The 19,400-nt window shown below is 39.5% G+C and overlaps 1 protein-coding gene across 2 annotated transcripts in view; it reads left to right on the top strand.

Annotated features, from left to right (window-relative positions):
* Positions 1–19,400, top strand: part of edil3a (EGF like and discoidin domains 3a) — a 132,179-nt gene that overhangs the window by 73,304 nt on the left and 39,475 nt on the right. For both annotated transcript variants that reach the window (XM_078250522.1, XM_078250523.1), the window contains exons 4-5: positions 2,787–2,900; positions 15,890–16,071. In XM_078250522.1, coding sequence (XP_078106648.1) covers positions 2,787–2,900; positions 15,890–16,071 — 296 coding nt within the window. The remainder of the gene's footprint in view (positions 1–2,786; positions 2,901–15,889; positions 16,072–19,400) is intronic.

The following is a 19,400-nucleotide window of genomic DNA, read 5'->3' on the forward strand; positions in this document are numbered from 1 at the left end:
ATCCACCCCATTAATGGCAGACCTTGAGTCTTTGCCTGATTGGCTCTCTTACATGCACTAATAAATAACGATAAATACCTGATCTTGAACATTTTTCAACCAAATTTCAATAACAGATCAGAATATTCAGGCAATATTTTTCTTCTCTCTTGGCTTCAGTTTTAAGCCCCAGTCATTATGTATACAGTGCATCTCTCCAGTTGTCTCATATAGCTTGAGTCTTAATAATTCAAACCACATGGAATCAACTGCATCGTCCCCAGCGGACTGTAGACCATGTAGATCCAACCCTGATGCAATTTTGGGGAGATGGGGACTGTGCAACAACTGCACATTGGAACTTTAATGGCTTTATGAAATGGCTTTGAAAATGTCTTGTGAAACAGACACTGAAAAACAGCCACATAGACATACACAAACAGAATAGACATTTTTGTAATGGCAAAGTGCAACGATTAGGTTACAAATGCCATGTGTATGAATCTTCACAGTTTGACAGGTTACATTTTTGGGTTAAGAAGTATTTTTAATTCTCTTTGTTATGCTTTACACATCCCATCACAATGAAAGGTGAGTGGCCCCTGCAGTTTGAGTTTTATCGATCTACTTTGCGTCCAGCATAGTTGTGTGTTAAAGGTGCAGTAGGTAAGACTCATAAAACTAACTTTCTGTCATATTTGCTGAAACTGACCCTATGTTTGAGTAGAACTACATGAAGCAGGTAATTAAAAAAAAAATCTGGCTCCTCTGGCCATCACACTACAGCCTGTAGTGTGATTTGCAAAAATCCACAACTCCTTCTTCAGATGCACCAATCAGGGCCAGGGGAGGTGTCTAACTGCGTGTCAATCACTGCTCATGCACACGCATTCATTCTCCCTTGAGGGGGGAGGGGCTTAAGAGACCGTTTTGGGCTTTAGCAGAAAGGGGGGAGGGACTGAGAAGTTGTCGATGTTCAAATTTTTTGGGTAAGTCCTGGATCTTCACAGTCCTACCTACAGCACCTTTAATGCAGTCTGTCTTTCTAGAGTAGTGTTTTTAGTGCCAACTGTGGAAATCAACTATTTTGCTCTGTATAGCCACAAGATGACATGCTGGCTAGTAAAACAATTTTTTTTTAATCTCCCCAAAAATGAAGCGCTAAAAAATACAAGTGGAGTTGAATCACATTTGGAGGATCTGTTTTGCTGTTTATTTCATGTGCAGTACATTTGATTTATCACCTACTGCATTTCACTAAATTGCCTGTAAAGCAGAGGATTATCAAAAACAGGGCTTCTCTATCATCAGCTGTATCTGAAGCAGGATATAGCCGCCATATTAAAACACACAGCAGGCCTGAGTGTGCTGGCTGTGTGCTCACTATGAAACACATTTAATACAAACAAAGTGTTACATGGTATTCAAGATTAGATATAAAGTATATATAGAGATAATTGTAAACGTCCAGGCAGCCACAAAAGCAAAATGACTCCCTTTGCATTCCAGACAAATGAAAACAAATTAGATGTGTGTTCAAGTTCAATCTGCACAACTTTTGTTGTCATCTTGTCATCGTCTGGGAAAGGTTTTACGGCTAAATTTCATTGAACATCTTGTCCACCGAATACAGTTGTCTCGTGGGTCCCCGATGGATTTTTTTGGTGAATCACAAAACACACAACGCTATTTATCTCTCTCTCTCTCTATCTCTCTCTCTCCCTCTCTCTGTGCCTCTCTCCCTCTCTTTTATTTACTCTACTTTTTATTTTGCTTTGCTGCATTTAAAAAGCTTCTGCTTCCAGTCACAGTACCTTAGTGATCATAATGTGTGAAGACCATGACTGACTGGACATTCACAGAAAAATATATATATATTTTGAGATATTACAAATGTGCCCAAGTGATTATTTTAGATAGTATAGATAACATCTCAGGAAAATGAAACACCATGAAATACTTACTTTAATCATGTTTCACTTACTTAAGCTTTCCAAATCCCAAGCGTAGTTACATATTTATGAAGCCAAAATGTACCTATGAGTCACAGACTTATGGTACGTATGTTTTAAAGGATTAAAAGTTTTGTAGCAGCCATGGGCAAATTTGGAAATCATTAGGAATGTGTTCAAAATTGTTCAAAAGTGTACCTCCTTCCCTCCCTCCCCTTGTAAACTATCCCTCTAATCCTATTTCCCCTTAATTGTATGTATAATAGAACGGAGTGCAAATGGGGGTGATGAGAGAGGTATCAGGTCTGTCACCTTCTGTAATTGGTTAGATGAATCAATTAGAGAAGAGCTATTCCAGAGAACAATTCCAGAGCAAATATGCCTAGACAATAGATGGTAATTGTGTGACAATTTAGCATATTGACAGTCTCTTCTACTCTTTTATTTTTCTGTGATACTTTAATGAAGAGACTGGGGTTATTTTCCAAACCTATCGCAAAATCACTGTCAGTGGTGCAGAAGTATAGCTTTGTTGAATTTGAGCAAGAATGGCACCCTGAAAGTATGATCATTAATTATACTACAAATGTGTACACTAGGTTAAGTGTTCTTAACATTTCAAAACTTGGTTCTGTGTTATAGCATTAATGGTCTCCCGAGGAGCTATTTGATTTATTACATTCAACAAACCAGTGTCTTTGTGAGAGCTTCTTTGGGCAGACAGAATCAAGTAACCCACAGAAAAATTCAATATATGCTCCCTATGCATTCTAATGAGGACGAGGTCTTTTTAATTGCCTACAAGTCTGCTTCAATTTAATGAATGCACCTTTTTTTGTTTCGTGGCTCTTCCAGATATTAACGAATGTGAAAGGGACCCATGCAAGAACGGGGGCATTTGCACAGATCTGGTTGCCAACTATTCCTGCGAATGCCCAGGGGAGTACATGGGGCGGAATTGTCAATACAGTAAGTGCCCATGTTTCTCATTTATGTTTTTCTTTTAACTCTTTTACAACTATCAATTAATTCTTAACACCAGATGGTTTGCTGGTTATTCCCATAAAGAACATCTACATTCAACATTCTTCAGTGCATAGTGTGCCTTTGATGAAAACTTTACACAATTTTGTTAATTCTTGAGGGCATTTATTTGCTTTTGGGTGTGTTTCTTAATATTCATTATTGTTTTTGGTTTACATGTAGCCCACAATCGATCTTATCTTGTTCACAACAGTATTCAGATGTTTTTAAGCTTTAGTGCATATACTTTTTGATGTAATATATTTACTGTAATAAATCCAAAAATGACCCCAATGCGTCATCAGATATTAAGGAAACATGCTAAGATGAAATACTATCTTGATAAGAAAGAGAAAGTTCTCTGCGCTTCTGCAGACCACAACAATCCGGTGCAACCAAGGCGGGACAAAAACAGTATAAAGTAACAAAAGATAGCCGGTGCAACACAGATGTCTATTTACTTGATGGTTTTATTACTTAAGGTGCAAAATGAAATACAATGCTAATGCCAGTATTTTCTCCTTTTGAAATTTCCGGTAATTTCTGTTTGTTGTTGTTATCAACTGCCCAGTTTGTCAGTCAGGCTGGGTTGCCAGATATACCTGTAAAAACATTAATCCAGTGTGCTACAGCTGTAAGGTTAGTACAGCCATAAAAGCAGCAAACAAACGGAGATAGATTCTACCTGACAAAAAAAACGGCATGTTTCTAATAGTTGCGTGACCAGAGACGTAACAAACCCGTCTGGGTAAATATTGGAGATGTATTTGAAAGATGGAGACAGCTTAGAGCCCAAAAGGACGCCAAGTTGGCTAATTTCCTCCTGAACAGGTAAGCATTAGCTTCAGGCCAATTTATCACAGCTACTAGGGATGGGCATTTTATGTCATTTCAACATTTGTGTAGCTACTCACATTGAATTATATTGTACCCGAGTTGGTTACTCGCAAAAACAATTGAGACACAGCCAGTAAAGTGATCCCGACTGGTCCTGGCTAACGGCGCCATGCTAACCCTGCTAATCCTGCTAATGTTACCAGAGGACCAGGCAAGCGGGCCACGGCTGTTTACAACGTGTAGCCTGTTCAGCGGCCGTAGCTGACAACGGTGAGTTATTTGAAGCCAAGACAGGGGGGCTGTAAATCGGGAAGAGAGGACCTTGAGTTTGCAGTGTGTTTAGCGATTGTTGTCGTAATTCTAAGCCAATAAAGTGTGTTCAGTCGGGTGGAAAAGGACAGCAAGGTAGTGTTATTTTTAGCGGTTTCTATCGTAATTCTAAGCCGAGGAAGTGTGTCTGTCTGGCATGTGGAGAGGACGGCAAGGTTGTGGGATTTTTAGCAGTTCCTACGGTAATTCTAAGCCGAAAAGTGTGTCTGTCAGTTGGGTACAGAGCTCTGCGTGAGCACACGCTTTCATGACTGTCAATATAGCCAGCATCTAACGTTAGCTACTCTGCTGTGCTGTGGAGTAATGTCTGGCTATGTGAGACAAGCGTCTAGCAACATTGTTGTGGATGCTCCAGTCTCAGCCTGGCAACCAACGTGAACTTTGAGTCAGTGAAGGAGGGGGCGGGGGAGACGACTCTCTCCAGTATTTTGAATTTGTACTGCAGTAACTATTTTAAACACTAGCTGTCAGTATTACATATTGCACCTTTAATGAACGTCCGTTACATTCAAGCCATTGCAAAATGAGTTCAGCTCCACACAACTCTCGTCTGTATTTCTCAGTATGGCTATGTTCAGAAGATTGTGTCGTCCAGCGACATTAGCATGCAGAAACTCAAGTGAAGATAAGTGTGCGCGATCATGGAATGCTTGTATCATGTGGATGTGCCTACAGTTTTGTTGTCATTTCTTAGAATTCCTCATGGGAGCGACAGAAACTACGCACTATAGTTTTAAAAAAGTCCATCAGAAAAGTGTACATTACATCATGGCTGCTTATTGTTAGTGAGGGAGTGTAGAAGCCACCATGTGCTCAGGGTGCACCATTGCAGTTAAATAACTATGTGTTTCAGTGAAATTAAGGCACAGAAAATAAAAGTAGGTGTTTGCAACATTTGACATGGAAATAAAAGTCACACTGGAAGAGCTAGCTTTGTCTATGTTAAAATTGTTTTATAATTGTCATTTGAAAGGTGTTAATTTTAGTCCATATTCTGTCTCACACCACTTTGGGTGGTGGGAAAGGGTGAGAAAAGGCTGAAAGAGTGTCTGTTAAATAATTCTCCGACTAAAAATACATACAGTGGTACAAGTTGATCTTCTGATACTGAACAGGATGGATTTCAGGGAAAGTACACACATAAACTGAAATTCCACCCTGTATATTTTGGTATTTCTTTAAAACTTGAATATTTAAGGTCTTCACATTCCACACAATGTTCATGTTTTCTGGATTAAATGCATCATAAGTACATGTATATGCAATGTATACATAGCACATGTATTAACAGGTCATTAACATCATAAAAGTAAATCCACATTTCTCTTTATATTAGTTTAATAAAAAAACATGAATAACTAGAAAAACTGCTACATTTCTGCTTGTTCAGACAAACACAATAAACCCTCAAGTATAGTAATAATACTGTACATTTGAATGCTGAGAAGTCACGGCCACTTTTTGCTTGCATGCCATCATTTAATTTGCCCAGTGGCTGTGTAGAACGAGAGAGAGCTTCCGTCTTATCACTAGTAGCTTTCTTTTTGCAAGACACCGGAGAGCTTAAAGTGGCCTCATGTGTTGATTATGCTATTGTGGGGATTCTGTCTTCTCACTCTAGGAACATACTGTATTAGGATTAATGTATCAGCGGACTCGGAGCTACTCACAAATTAATTCATCAGATTTTATATCTTAGGTGCAGCACAGTTGTTGTTCGGCAACAGACGCAGGAATTTTCAGGAACAAGTCTGCATCGGAAAGGGAGACATTAAGGACATCACTATGGTTGTGTTTATAAAGTGAATGAAAGAAGGCCGAGGAAAATGTGAATAATGAGGAGTAAAGAGGTACAGCCTGACTGATAAGGTTGGTGTAGTGAGAAAGATTTAGTCTTGTTGATTGAACATATGCTAAGCTCAATTATTTGTTTAATGATGCTCATTTCCATTTCCCCATACAAATTCAACATCTGTACAGCATATTATACAACCATTAATTCAGCCAGCCAAAGTTGTAGCGCAGTCTATAAGTATTAGGATGGTTTGTTTTGGGTCTTTACTTGAACACATAGATTTGAAATAAAGCAATTGCCATGAGGTGAAAGTGCTGACTCTCAGCTTTAATTTGATCGTGTTTACATCCACAACAGATAGCTTTTTAGAAACTGTAGCCCTTTTTATACAAACCCCCGATGGTGAAAAGGGCAATAAGTTCTACACTGTTCACCCAATATACTGTAGATGTAAACAACACCACATACTCAAAGTTTAACATCAGCACTATAACCTTGCTTTGTTTTTTTGTTTCATTTGAAATCCAGTGCATTGGAGCATAGCCAAACATACAGCAGTCCTAATACTTTCTGACTGAACTTTATGTATAAAAATAAACAGCCTGAAATAAGAGACTGGATTACCAGGTAGTGTTAATTTCGTCAGACGAGACGAGACTAAATATGTTCGTCAACAACCTTTTTTTCCATGACTAAGACGAGACGATGACGAGACTGCGGCAGTGTCCAAAAATGCTGACTAAGACTAAATTAACATGCATTATTGTTGACGAAAAAAAAAAATCAAAAATGTTTTGTATAAAATAAAAACTAAGATAAAATCTCTCTTCATTTTTGTCTACAATCGTCTCTACTTTTTCATCATGAGATAGAATATTCAGCTGTTACTAGGGTTGGGTACCGAGACCCGGTGCTAATACGGCACCAAGTGGTGCCTTAACGACGGTTATCTACCGGACCGAATAGCAACGCAGATTTCAGTGCCACTTAAATGCCTGCGCTTCTCTTTGATGCTTCTAAACGGACGTTAGAGGCAACCGAAACATCGCTGCACTGGACGCTAGTTAACACTACACTTGGCAGCAGGTAACGTTAGCCTCCTGTTAGCTAGCAGCTGGATTAAACACGGTTAAAATGCCGACAGCTAAACGGTGTAAAGGTTTGTCTGTATTTCACTGTGTAGGATTCCAACACCGAGACGTACGACAGTGTGCTGCTGCCGTTGTTCAAAGTTATTATAAAATACCCTTTTCCCATCCAGTGGTTGTTTTTGTCATTTAACAGGAATTTACTGGTGAAATAAGGAAGAGGCTCGATATTTATTTATTTTATTTACTTTATTTATTTTACATTTATTTGTATCTTTATTAATACATACTGTGTGTATATGTTTATACTTATATTGTTTATATTCTTTTTATCCTTATTATATATAACCTATATTTTGAGATGTGTGTGTGACATGCACCAAAAACACCATGACAAATTCCTTGTATATGTACAAAACGTACTTGGCAATAAAGCCCTTTCTGATTCTGATTTATATAACTTCATATAATTTATTTTTATATAACTATTTGACTGAAATGGTTATCAGAAATGATCTCAGAAATAATTTATTTAAAAAAAGACTAAAATGTTTTGACTAAAACTTGACTAAGATATATTGAGTTCTCTTTTGACTAAAACGAGACTAAAATGACGAGACTTTTAGTCGACTAAAACTTGACTAACAAAAAAAGATATGTGAATGACTAAATATGACTAAAACTAACAAGGACATTTGGCACAAGACTAAGACTAAATTAAAAATAGGTGACAAAATTAACACTATTACCAGGAACAGAAAATGGTTCGTAATCCATCAAAAAAACCTTGAGTTATTTTCTCAGCTTCTCCAGAGCCCAAGAGGACAACTTTACCCTCACAAACTGAGTGGTATTACTTGAAATACTTGAAGGAATAAAGTGAGCTTAATGTGTAAAAGTGGTGAAATGTCCCTTTAAAACCAAAATCAAACGTTTGCCTTTTCTTGCATTTAAATGTATTATTTATTGAATATGTCGCAGCTTTATCATAAGAAGTGCAGTCGGTGGGGTCCTAAATGAATATAGCCTGCATGGTAGAATGCCTGGAACCCTTTATGCTACAACTCGTCATCTCCTCTGACTTGCTCCTTCAACCCACGTTGTGTGTGTGTGGGCAAAACCTGCACAAACATTGGCTGTTGCAGATTAAGCAGCTGTACATTTTCTGGCCATACCCAAAATGAGCATGAGAATATTATGTGAAGGCAGTAGTGAGCTTTTGGCCATTGCTTGTCTGTTCACTGATTATCCGATTTTACGGAAATCATTACATTGCCTTCAAAATTGATTCCCATGATTCAATGGAAAGTGAGAAGAAGAATCCTATCGGTCACTTGCCAACATGAATCCAAGTAAAATATACAAGAAGGCATAAAATACAGTGAGATATTACTTGACACAAGCTGCCTCAGCCTTTCTGCTGAAGCAAATTTAGAATTGTTACTGCTGTATCCATCCAGAGGCATTCACACTTTCAGACACTAATATGGGATGAATGGTCAGTAAAAGATCCAATATTGAGGGAAGGGGAGAGCTGCTCAGGGCTCCGTTTTCCAAAAGCTTTTGAAGGCTAAGATGATTGTCGAACCCTCTGCCTTGAGCAGAAGCCATTCAAATTCACTCCTTATTTCCACCCTGTAGCAAATAAAACCCAATCGCCCTGTATCAGATACACTGCAGTAAGCTGGAAGCTCTGGCTGTCTACTACCAATTAGCCTACGATTTCATGACCTCATGACATTAGGTCATCTTGTTGAGGGCTGAAATGTGTCATAGTTTCTTCAAGCTCTTTTTAAAGTGGCAAATCTTTCCAATACCTGTCCTGACAGTCACTATTTCTAACTGGTGTGTACCCAGAATACTCACGTGCCAGAAAATGCGTAGTGCTACTATGACAACCAGCAACCATGAGCTTTTGTCACCATTATTAGCTGTGACTTAACTCCATATTAAACAGTTTTTGATGTGGTGAGTTGGACATTAATGTGAAGGTCCCTCATTATTTTATTTTTTTTAAATATGGTGAACAAAAAACTGGAAACAAATTTATGTTTTTTTGTAATTTTTCACGATCAATCCTATTGGTTATGATATAATTTACTTCCCAACTTGTTTGCTGAGAATAAGGAATGCAGCAATATCACCTGAATGAAGTCCAACAGGATTGTGAGTGGTGAAATAGATACGTTGTAAACAAACCTCTTAACATTGTTGCTGCACATGCACTAGTTACTTAATTATGCAATAGCTCACGACAGGCCTTGATATGTTGTGATATATTATTATAATTAATATTATATATTATAACGGTCATCAAGTATAGCAATATGAAAGTTATAGTCACATTCCAATATAAATACATTTTTATTAATAAATACCAATAAAATAGACCCTCCTTGGCTGGCTGCCTTCACATACCAAGGCGGTTGCTATGGAAGGTAGATAACATCAGCCTACACTAGCACCTAGCATAGGCTAGTATAGCTTAGGAGTGTATTTTTGTTTGTTCCTGTATATTTTATTAGAGTATAGTTGTATTTTTTTAATGACTATATTGATTGCTGTTTTGCACATTTTAAAATGCATAACTGCACATACTGACATACTCTCTCTCACACACACACACACACACACACACACACACACACACACACACACACACACACACACACACACAATGTATACAGGTGCATTTCATTCTAATTTGTCACCTGTGGAACCCCCATTGTATGACTGACGTCTGTTTTATGTGTGTTATTCTTTTCCTCATCCCCTCTTTCCACCGCATGCTCATTAGTATTGGTGTGCTGGCATTAATTTCAGTGGGGCTCTAATTTGTTTAGGCTGTAGGTAGGGCTTGTGGGAGATGGATTCAGCTGTCACATCACAGTAGTGGTGGTGTTAGTGATGTGTGCTGTCGCAGGGCTGATGTATGCTCAGGGGCCAGCAGGCCAAGGCCCGGGGGCTGGCTGCCTCTGCTTCTCTGACGGACGACTGGCAGGCAGCTCGTTAAGAGTGGCCCCTTCATTGCCACAAGGTGAGAAGGACTGCAATATTGCAAAAATGTCTTGCCACAACATCCACATAGAATTAAGGGAGCTTAACATGAGGTACAACATCTGGCCAAATATGATACTGTGGTGACAACATTGCACCTCAGTCCTAACGTCACGCTGTAATGAGGAAAAATAGATTCCATTTCACTTTGAGGAGTTACATCGGGTGATATTATATCATACAGATTATTCATATGTGGGGAATATGATGATATTTTTAGTATATGTTGTCCTCTGTGGGTCATATTTAGACATGTTTTTAGTGGCCTGGCTTTAGGCATGGCAATGTTGGTCTGTCTGCCAGTACATCACTTTGGTCCAAACTAAAATATCTCAGCAACTATTTGATGGATTGCTATGACATTGTGTACAGACATACATGGCCCCCAGAGGATGAATCCTAATGACTTTGGTGATCCCCTGACTTTTCCAGGGCCACCAGCAGGTCCAGTTCGCTGTGCCTAAGTACAGGTATACTCAGGTATTAGCATGGCTGTCGACCCTTAGTCTTGTTTTTCATAAATAAGAAAACATATATGCATTGCACCATTTCAAAGGGACACTTGGACAACTCACTTTAACATCTAAAGAGTTCATATTAATTCAGATTTGAGATCTGAGCCTGCAAACATACCAACATTTGTGATATCTATATTTAATATATTTTCATAGTTATGGTAAAAAATTATATAATGGAAAAAAAATATCAATTATAATCAATTGCTCCCTGTCCCAAAGTGTGTATTTCCAATTTTTCTGTTCATGCAATTTGAATTTTGAGATATCTTGCTTAAGGACGAATCTCCCTGACACTTGTTTAACTCTGTTAAGAAGAGACAGCCACTAATATACATAGATATTCATTTTCTCTGAATTAATAGGATTAGACATTGAATACTAAAATGCAACTGTAAGTATCCTGTATATCCAACACTCTGATAAGAAGGTCCCCCATCTTTCTGAGCCATGGGTTTAAACTAAGTTACCATGTCTCCAAATGGAAGCGGTTTGGTTTTTTCTAAGACCTGTTAAAAAGACCAGATGAAGTTCATCCATCAGATGTTGGAAAATCAGATGGTTCTCTGAGCTTCAGCAGTAGGCCACAACATCCCACCTACACCATCCTCTCATCAGTCTGGGAGCAATGAGCCACACACAGGGAAGAACTAGTGAAGCAAGAGTTATTTACCACCATTGTGGAATATATAAACACATCTCTGTCAGTACAAACACACACAGATATACTCTTTGCTCTCTCCCAGCATCCAGTGAATCCCTCTGGACTGTCCTCAGACATTACTCACTGTCTCCTTGGCTTGCTGTTGCCTAGTACCCCACTGTTTTAGCAGCTGGATAACTTGTGGTAGGGTTGTTTTCATTGTTCCATTCTTCTCTGACTCTTGGCTTTCTTCTGTGGTGAAAGTCTTCTTACAGCTCTCAACGCTGCCAGTTTCATTTTGTGTGTGTGTGTGTGTGTGTGTGTGTGTGTGCGTGTGTGTGCGTGCGTGCGTGCGTGCGTGAGTGCGTGCGTGCGCTTCGTCTGTCTGTGTGTCAGCACTAGGTTTGAAATGCGTAGGTGTTTTGCTTAAATGGTAAAGGCATCACAGCCTTCGGGTGACCACTGCTCCAGGCTTGCCCCGAAGGCTGGTTTGCACAGACACCTACAGTTCAGCTGGCATGAGCGAGCTGTGCCTCTGGCTGTACTTTGCGTTTGATATGTCCCCGTTCTTTTGGGGCACTTCCAAGTTTCCTCAGCTTTTCCCACACTTGTGGTTAAGCTGTTAAACACAGCTATTTAATCATCTGTGACCAGAGACACGTTAACAGTAGAAATCAAATGAGTAGATTACATTTTAATTTAATCAGATCCACAACCGTTTACACAAAGAAGTATTACTCTAATCACTTGTATCCCTGTTGTCATTAGAAATAAACACCTGAAGAAGAGTAGGAGGAATACCGCCCACATAATTTTCAAAATAAACTGAAGCAATTGTCTATCAATGACATTTAAATAACAGCATCAGTAATAGTTAACCATCATTCCATTCAAAAAATAAATTTGAAGAGCAAAATAAAAGGGGCAAATGCACACACTACTACCTTTAACTATCACATTTAAGTTTTCACTACTGTCACACAATAAGAAAGGCAGTGAGAAATAAATTACAAAATGCAATTTATCTGTGCAGCACACACTGCCTCGCCATTACACAGGATGTCAAAACATCCAGTAAACTCCTAGTCATGTTGTTTAGACTATTTAGCCACTGTTAGCTATTATTCACTGTATCTTCAGTATACTTTGCAATAGAGGTTCATTTTTGAGTTAATGAATTACTGAAATACTGTCAAGCCACTTTTCCTTATACAGTGAAAAATTTTCTGGCTAAGAAGGTGGTAGCTGCAGAATTATACAGTATTCATACAATTGCAAGTCATATTCATTAAGAAAGATATTTTAAAACATGAAAAATGCTCGGCTGTAAATCCTTGCATTTATGTCAACTGTATTCTTGACTTAGAGACTAATTAAAACTTAAGCATCTGTCATAACTAACAAAGCACACCTTACATACAGCTGTGATGCTGTTTATTTGTAAGAGGCACTGTGGGCTAGAAGAAATGTAATGATGTGGGGGTCTTTGTATTCTGACTGTTTAGCAGAATTCAAACCGACTCTATGTCGCCTCTCAGCTGTTTGGTTTTCCTTCAAATTGGAAACAAATTTCTAAGCTTCTCTAAGTGAATAAGTTATAAGTAAACATGTTACAACTCAAGGGTTGAATGATATCCAATTGGGAGACAATCTCTTTTACAATCTCAGTTACACAACTCTGTAACACAATTTATTCAGGCTGAAGGATTCTGAGGCCCTGCAGTCACATCTGATTCACTTTTGATGGCGATGCGCCACAGCTGTTTGGAACAACAATTCAACCACAGTTGAACTGTTGAGGTTGTTTTCTTGGCACACCTGAGTTCTTAATTATGATGCCTTTCCACAAGCTGAGTTATCTTATGATTAAAGGGAAACTATACCATTTACATGCATATACCATCCTAATTAAATCCATCCTGAACTAAGTTGTGATGGAAAAGCAGATGTTTTGTGTGTAAATGAACAATTACGAAAATCAATTAATTTGGGGAGCAGTGTAAACTTTTTTTAGACTTTCGAATGTTTATGCAATAAAATTGTATAATAAGTTTTGTCTTATATTTATCTAGCATACCGTATGGATGCATGCCCCCTTTCCATCTGTTTCTTTATTGTGTTTCATTTCTCATGTGTTTTCTATTATTATTTGATTTCCCAATAGGCTTTTTTTTATAAATGGAAACACAAAGAAGTTGTTGTTTTGCAGCACAATAAACTGTCTATTGGAGAAACATTGCCAGAACACCTTTCACCACAGGTATGCCGATTAATCTTGATGTTCCTGGATTTACCAATTAGGATTAAGAGGGAAAACAAGTTGCTTAAAGAAGAAAGCACAGTGTTTTTGTCTGAAAGTATTGCTGTCATACTTCTCTACTTTAATACTGCAGCCTGTAGGATGTTTGCTGTAAAGCTGTTACAAAGTGTTTTGACTTTGGGGATGATGCTGTCCAGAAGTGGTCGCAGCTCCTTGGGAGGAACCCTTAGGGCTCTGTTACTGATGGAAGAGATGAAGGAGCAACCTGTTGTCAACATGTTTCCCCCCGGATGTGAACAGCATGAAGGTAGAGACAAGACCTCTTGTTGACTACAGTGACTCAAAAGGATTTTACCTTAATGGAAACATTACAAATTGTCTTGTCAAAGCAACATTTATAATGAGAGAGTAATGAGTCAGGGTGGACAGATCTATGATGACCTCAAAGACGATGTCTCAGTAGGAGGTCATCACAGAGATACAAGTAGAGGAGACTGAGCTTTTTGTCTCTGAGATAAACAAGGATATCAACTTTTTTGTGGAGACAGTGAGGAGAAAAAAGAAACAAGATCAAATCAAATGTATTTGTCACATACACAATCATACACAGTACAATGTGCAGTGAAATTCATTGTGTACCTGTTCCGTCTCAATATAAACAATAACAATAAAAGCCATAAAAATAGTAATATATACAACACAAGAAAATGAGGTGGTGGGTGCGGGGCTAGCCACAGTTCTCATTGAGCAGACGGACAGCCTGAGGGAAGAAGCTCCTTCTTGAAGGGTGAGTAACAGTGATCCAGGGTTCTCTCTCCTCTGGTGGGGCATGTGATGCGCTGCCGAAGGTCAGGACTCACTCTTCAGGTTAGCACTGTTAAAATCCCCGGCTACGATGACAGCTGCATCCCGATGTTCAGCCTGGTGGTTAATGAGAGCCTCCTCCTCTCGACTTTCCGTACTCTCGTTCTGTCCATGCTGTGAAGTGAGCGGTGATCCGCTGGTTGAGTTGAATGGTCTGGAATCTAAGGTGTTAGCCATGTCTCAGTAAGGCAGATGATGTTGCAGTCTTGCAAGTCCCTCTGGTATTTAATTCTGGCTCTGAAGCTCATCCAGCTTGTTTTCAATTGACTGTACGTTAGCTAGCAGGATGTTGGGCACTGGTGTGCAGTGTGCCCTGTTCCTCAGCCTGTTTCTGATGCCTTCCCGTTTACCTCTTGGCCTTCTCCATGACCTGTTGCTAGCGCATCTGTTGTTGTTGTTGTTGTTGTTGTTGTCGGCTCTCATCATGATCTCGCTGGGCCAGGTTGGATCGGGAGTGAAACTTTCAGGGATACGACATGAGTCCTGTATATATAAAAGTGTCTTTTTGTCGTATGTAGATGGCATAGCTCAGGTTAGATTAGTAGATTTAGTAAAAAAACAGACAGAGCAGGTACTACGGCTGCCGCCCTCACCGACGAGACGAGATGTGGAGGACAAAATCACTAACATGACAAAATGCAGTCTTTGTCATAGGCGCCGATACCGTGGGTGCTCTGGGGCTCGAGCACCCACGGAGAATACCGAGCACCCACTGAGCACCCACGTGTGCCAGACTGCCAGTAGGCTACATACATTTTAAAAATAAACATTGCAGTTGGTGCTAAGTGGAGCGTCTGTCATAGTGTGATTGGTTATGTCGCTGTCAGTCCCCTGCTCCATATCCTATCCACCAATCACAGCGTCTCTCGGATGAAAACGCCTCTTTAGTGACCCCGCTCCATCCCCCCACAGTGCGTGTATGAGCGTTCGATAGCATAGTGGCGGTCCGCCACGGTAAAATTTCCAGCGCCACGGTATCAGAAATAGGGCAGACGCTCAACAGGGTTTCGGCTATGTACACCGTGCACCACCGCTCCTTCAGCTGTTTATGAAAAGTCATAAACTCGTAGCGCCGTCTGCTCTACTGAACTCAAGCAAACTGTCATCCGCTCTCTCTCCCCCTAGGGTGAGCAGAGCAACTGGAACAGTGACAGGACGGCATCACTCGCGAAGTTATGTCAACCAAATAAACAACAGGGCGACTACTACTTCAATCAATAAGTGATAAACAGCGACGAAAGCCGTGACATGAAATCCGCACTCACACCCGTGAAATATGACAGCTACAGTTTATTGGAAAATAGCATTGTTGACACTGAAGTTGATGAATTTACTGTTTCACTGGAAATGCAAACATTTTTGGACTACTTTTTTTTTTAAACGGCGTGCGCCCGTGAGCACCCACGGAGGAAAAATCGGTGCCTATTGGCTTTGTGGTAATGTTTTTGAAATCTATACAGTATGCATTGCACTGACTGAGTGGCACATATTTATGAGTGCTGAAATTACTCAAGTCTCATCTGTCTCTTTCTCCCACTCTACTCAGGATGCTCTGGACCACTAGGCATGGAGGGCGGTATAATCTCCAACCAACAGATTACAGCCTCTTCCACCCACCGTGCTCTCTTCGGCTTGCAGAAGTGGTACCCGTATTTTGCACGCCTCAACAAGAAGGGCCTGGTCAATGCCTGGACTGCTGCCGAAAATGACAGATGGCCATGGATCCAGGTAAAGCAGTCACAGGACAGGGCGCACACACAGAGTCGGGACAGGGACAGACACAAATTAATGAACACAGTCCAAATTATAGATACGCATCATTCTCTTGTTTGTTGTGGCTTAAAATAGTTATATATAATGTCCATACCGTATAACGTCACTTGTTTTTAGTTGATGGTTAGAATAAAATCTAAAAATGCAACAGTGTTAACTTTAGAGTTAATTACTCATACTGTTAAAGTGAAGTCTCACTTACTGGTAATAAAGAGCAATAAATAAGTGTTAGCTGGGCGCTGAACAGATGCAGGTGTAGTCAAGTGTAAGCAACAATGTGAAAGGGCATAACTGTTTTTAGCTAGTGGCTGTTGCATCTGTTGTGATGGTTTGCTAACAGTTAATTGTGCTACCTCTTGTTCGGATGTTTAGTTGTGACTTGCTCACAGTTGTAACTGCGTAACACTCAACGGTAATATTTACAGTTAGTTTCCTGTTATCGACAAACAAATATTGAATTCAGCTTAACAATTATGTCCCTCTTTTTGTCCCTTTGTAAATACCTTAGAACAGGAGTCTTAAACGTTTTTTAGGCCAAGTACCCCTTAGCTGAAAAAGAGACAAAGCAGGGACCCCCTACTACATATATTGTATAAAATTGAGTTGCATATTAAACTGGGCCTACAATAACATGTAGGGAGGCCTAAATCCGTTATACATACCTTGTTATGGTGCATACAATACTAAGCATTTAAAATAAAAGTTGTTGGCGTATTCATATATTTATACATCATGTTTTAATGTGCACAGTAACTTAAAGCTTAACTGTATCTGTGGATGGCTATCTTATGGCTACCTTAGCTGTAGGCCATTAAAGCAACACTATGTAACTTTTCCCGCTTTGGTCCCCCTACAGGTTGGAAGCGGAATTGTCCATTACATTACATTGTCCAGTTCATTCGAACTACAGATCTGCTACTCGATCTGGCAAACTTGCATAATGTAATGTAATGGACAATTCCGCTTCCAACCTGTAGGGGGACTGAAGTGGGAAAAGTTACATAGTGTTGCTTTAATCCTATCATCAATGTTGTGTAGCCTACATTAAAAAACAATATCTTTAATTATAATATGTTGGATTCATGTTTATGGACATTTTCAAACATATTTAAAAAGAAAATTAAAACCATCAAACAATAATTTGGCGGCCCCCCTGCACCAACTCTGAGGACCTCCTGCTTTAGAATGTTTTTATGACCCACTAGGTTCCTTCATCCAAAACAGCCCTATGGGTTGTGAAATGAAAAGAAAAGCAGCAAAGCATTGATACCTGAAAGTCTCCCATTACTTAGGCTTATTTAAAGGTAACCTTTATGCCGTGCTGTTACTCAGCTTATTGTCAAAGAGCTACAGTAGACATATTGAAAAGTTAAATTCCACTGTGGTCCTGAATGCCCATTGCTTTTAATTCATTGGGCCTGTTTTAATGCAGAACAATCAGTTCCAATGTGTAATTATAGAATTACAACCCTAGAAACCTATGTTGTATGTGTCATTGCATTTAATCTCTATAAACAGATATATGCATATAAATGAAGAATCTGTAGGCAAAGGGACAACACTTTGGTATCGGAAGCGTTTCCGTTGGCCTAAGTAGTATTGACCTATCACATTTGAGCAGGCATTCGGCGAAATTCAATCTCAGAACCCAAAGGCTTTCGTCTGTTGATGATTTTGCTATTTGTTTTTTAAAATCTGCATTTATATACTGATATCTGTTCATAGAGACGTTGTCTCTCAGCTCCCAACTCCATTCCCGTATCTCAAGTTACTAATCAGACCTGGAAGCAACGCACGGAAGAGGAAGTCTACACCGGAAACCCTGACATTTTGTCCGTTGCCCCCTGAGGCTAAATCGTTGTGAGACCAATAGCTAATTGCATTGCATTAGGCATTAAGCTGCTGCAGCTCCCTGACCTGAAATGATCTGCTCCAGTGTATGACCTATGTACAGTAGAACTGTCTGGATTTATGTTGAGCAAATAGTCATACATCATGACCCATGCTAAAACGGCTGTGGCATATAATACAACTGCCAGGTGATGTATTGCTATGATATAGAAATGTCACCCCAACTTGTGTCCAGTCCGAAGGCTCTGTCCAGACCACGTGACACCTTCATCCAACAGATTGCATAGTATTCCAGATAGATAGATAGTGGCAGTAATAATAACTAAATAATCATTTAGGTAGTTGGAGGGCTATGTCTATACTCATAGAATTGGGAGTTACAATATGTAACTATCATCAATTTGCTATTATATAAATAATGTTTTTTCAGCTTTGTTACATTTATTTTATTTTTGATTCCCTTCTGTGATGACAGAAATGCTGACAGCTACCTTTGTAGTGGGCAGTTATCAGATACATGATACACGGACAGTGAACCATGAACAAAATGTAATAGAAAAACATACTACAGCGTGACAGCATGATGGAGAAAGTGAAGTTGCAACTAACAACAAGAGAAAAGCAACTCGGGGCAAAAATGGATTTGTAAAAAAGAAAAAAAAAGAAAGAGAGAGCGTCAAAGAAACAGCCGACATGAGTGAGAGAAAAAGGAGCCTGGCACATGGAGAGACTGAGGAGGACGGGACATAAAACATTCAGGCAGTTTGTTTGACTTTAATGATGCCACGTGGGATGTTGCGCAGGATGCTGTAGGCATTGTGTGTTTCTACAGAGGGCCTGGATAATTGGGAAGTGAGTACAGAGGTGTACAGTTATGTCAGTGTTTTGGTATTATGCTAAGGAGTGGGTGTTTGCTTTTGTAGTGCAGAGTGATGTGATGTGAATGCGTTTGCATGTCTGTCATGTGAAACAGGTTATACTGATGATGACAACCCTATCAGGATAGGGATCAGATTTGTCTGGCTACTTGTAAGGCTTTCTCTGGTGCAGTATGTCTCTTTGAATGTCAGCTCTTTCAAATCAAACACAGACCAACATCCTTTGAATAATACATCATAGAGGTGCAGACGAAACATGCATTCATGTATATGTTTTTCTTTGTGTTTATGTTGCTTTGTGTGTTTGTGAATTGAGCTTGCTACTGTTCACACATCTATGTGCTGTGTGAATATCTGTTTTCCACAGCCTCACCACGACTAGCTCACACATAAAATTGCATTTGAACACTCAAGGGAAATATGCTGCCGGACTGACCAATATCAGCAAAATATAGCTCCAGCCGGCTGCGTTGGAACAATGAAACAATCCAAATCACTTGTGAAGGCTAAGAGGGTACATAATTTAACGGAAGGTAAACTGTTAATGACTTAATG

The sequence above is a fragment of the Sander vitreus genome, chromosome 5, assembly GCF_031162955.1.
Source record: "Sander vitreus isolate 19-12246 chromosome 5, sanVit1, whole genome shotgun sequence".
Taxonomy (NCBI): Eukaryota; Metazoa; Chordata; class Actinopteri; order Perciformes; family Percidae; genus Sander; species Sander vitreus.